Raw genomic sequence first — 2,500 nt, 5'->3', positions numbered from 1 at the left:
GTACAACAATGGCGATGTGTAGCCATTCATAGAAATGCATTCGTTCACTTTAAAGTCTAATCTTCAACATTTTGTGGAAAAAAAATTGTGTTTGGTGCAAACAGGCTTTTAATGGAACAATGAGAATGACACTCTATGAAGACAATCGTGCCGAGGAAACGTTTTCTACGTGACGTAAATGCATCAGAGTGACGTTTCTGTTCACAGTGTTTTTCATACTGTTATGACGAGGAGATTTATGAGGTTGCTTTGTCCAAAAAGGACTCAGTGAAATGCTCCTTTAGATCTGGAACTCTGTGTGTGTGTGTGTGTGTGTGTGTGTGTGTGTGTGTACCTGTTGAGTCTGCAGCGCTCTGTGGAAGATTCTGATGAAGGAGGCCAGACTAAAGCGGTACATGCTATTAACACGCGATAAATCCGTGATTACAAAATACATCTTACTGGCACTTTCGGCTAATGGCAAATAGGCATCTCTCTCCTACACAGAGAGAAAGACAGGAGAGTGACAGACAGGGAGAGAGAGAGAGAGAGAGAGAGAGAGAGAGAGAGAGATGGGTAAGTGACGTAGCTCTACTGACCCCAAGAGGACGTCTGCATTACTGCATTACTGCGTTACTCTCTCACCTGGTCGAGCGAGGCCTGCAGTCTGTGCGACTCTGTGAGAGAGGTGTGTATCAGAGCGCTGCTCGCCTTCGTCTGATTCAGAGACTCGATCAGCTCCTTATTCTCCAAAATGTTTCCCTGAGCTGTGGCCAGAGTCTACACACACACACACACACACACACACACAGTGATATCATACACATGTATTCAGAAGTCGTATGTCAAAGTAGGAATAGATGGCCTCAAGTCTGAAGATACGAAGGATGCATCGATATCAGCACTGATATCAGGTACTGATCCAATACCGTGTTCATGTACTTGTGAAAAATAGTCCGGTACCACGTGATACTGAATGGTGTAAGCCTTGTGTACAATGTTGCGCTAATGAACAGACACAAAATGACAGCAATCTGGACGTATTTAACAATTAATAATGGCAATCAATTATCAAGAGGAGGAACTATAGCATCTATAGCAACCAGTGCTGCAGCAAACGCTTGCTAGAGAAGAAACCCGGTTGTGTAAAAACAACAACAGCCCGTACCCAGTATGTTGTACTCGACAATAAGCCGCTTTTGGTTACGGACAGTGAGGGATTCAGGCACAGTGAAGACACTCAAATGTACTTTACTACCTACTCAACAGAAGTGAAGTGAAACAAAATCTGCCTCAATCCAAGGTAACAAAATGTAGTTATCTAATCCACTTAGCGTCAAATCAAATCAAGAGCCTAGTAGCCTAAGTGCATAAATAGACATGGAGTTTTCATGGCTGCTATTAAAACACAAACGGAGTTAAATAAAATGTTCCATGATCACCCTGATCTTTTATTGTCCTTTGGCCCATGATACCACTTACAGTACCACTTATGAGCAACCATTTGTTTGGACAAAGTATTTGTTCTTGACGATCCTTGGCTTGCACAAAACCTAATAACATTTCACCACTCGGGTCCAGATCCCTCTGAATACTCCGAAGTGTTATTTGCTGCATAAACACAAACAACTGTCAGTGTTTTCCTTCCAAGAGGCAACCCTCTTGTCCACTGGGAAAAACTCCATCTGTGAGGCCCTCAGCCTGGGACTGGTGGGAATCCCTACACCCACCTGAGGCCTAACTCCTGTGGGAAGTCCAGAGTAAGCGCCCATAATTGAGACGATGTACGCACTGTGGCACATGCTGTGTGTTTATGTAAAAACAACTATATCTAATCCATATCTTTCTCTCTCACACACTAACTCAGGATCTTTCCCCACCAGCAAAAGGGTGCAAACTGCAAGGGTGTAGACTGTCCTTTAGACTGTCCTTCACATGCTTGCCACCTGACTAGCACTGCACCTGACCCCCTACTCTTCATCTTACAGGTAGTGGCTCCATGTCACCATTTTCGGGTTGAGCCTGCCCGGGTTGGGTGACACACCTGCGGATCCAGATTACCTTGATCCAGTCTTTATCACACCTTTCAAAGAGTCTTTAGGATCACTTTCTGTCTGATATCTGTCACTCAGACGTGTTCCACCAAGGGTGATCCTACTGGTAACATGACATTGCTCTGAGGTTCACCGAAGTCTATGAGCCCCTTCACCAGGACACAAGGTTCTGATCCACAAATGGAGCAACATTCTTATTCCCATTAAAATGAAATTCCCGTATGCTGTTCTTCCCAAACTGTTGCCACAAATTTGGAAGCTCACAATTGTATAGAATGTCTTTGTATGCTGTAGCGTTACTAAGAGGCCCGAATCTGTTCCAGCATGACAATGCCCCTGTGCACAAAGCGAGCTCCATGAAGACATGGTTTGCCAAAGTTGCTCTCAACACATTCGGGATGAACTGGAATGTCGACAGCACACCAGGTTTCCTCACCCAACATCTGCGGCCGACGTCAATAACGCAC

At 44.7% G+C, this 2,500-nt stretch overlaps 1 protein-coding gene across 6 annotated transcripts in view; it reads right to left on the bottom strand.

Moving 5' to 3' along the window:
* The window catches only part of LOC113544532 (cytoplasmic dynein 2 heavy chain 1), a 63,758-nt gene that overhangs the window by 17,329 nt on the left and 43,929 nt on the right, over positions 1-2,500 (bottom strand). For all 6 annotated transcript variants that reach the window (XM_053239805.1, XM_053239807.1, XM_053239806.1 and 3 more), the window contains 2 exons: positions 625-759; positions 335-478 (listed from right to left, as the gene is read on the bottom strand). In XM_053239805.1, the coding sequence (XP_053095780.1) occupies positions 335-478; positions 625-759 (279 nt within the window). The remainder of the gene's footprint in view (positions 1-334; positions 479-624; positions 760-2,500) is intronic.

The sequence above is a fragment of the Pangasianodon hypophthalmus genome, chromosome 14, assembly GCF_027358585.1.
Source record: "Pangasianodon hypophthalmus isolate fPanHyp1 chromosome 14, fPanHyp1.pri, whole genome shotgun sequence".
Lineage (NCBI taxonomy): Eukaryota > Metazoa > Chordata > Actinopteri > Siluriformes > Pangasiidae > Pangasianodon > Pangasianodon hypophthalmus.
Note: the sequence above shows the minus strand (reverse complement) of the source record. Positions and strands in the feature narration are given on the sequence as shown.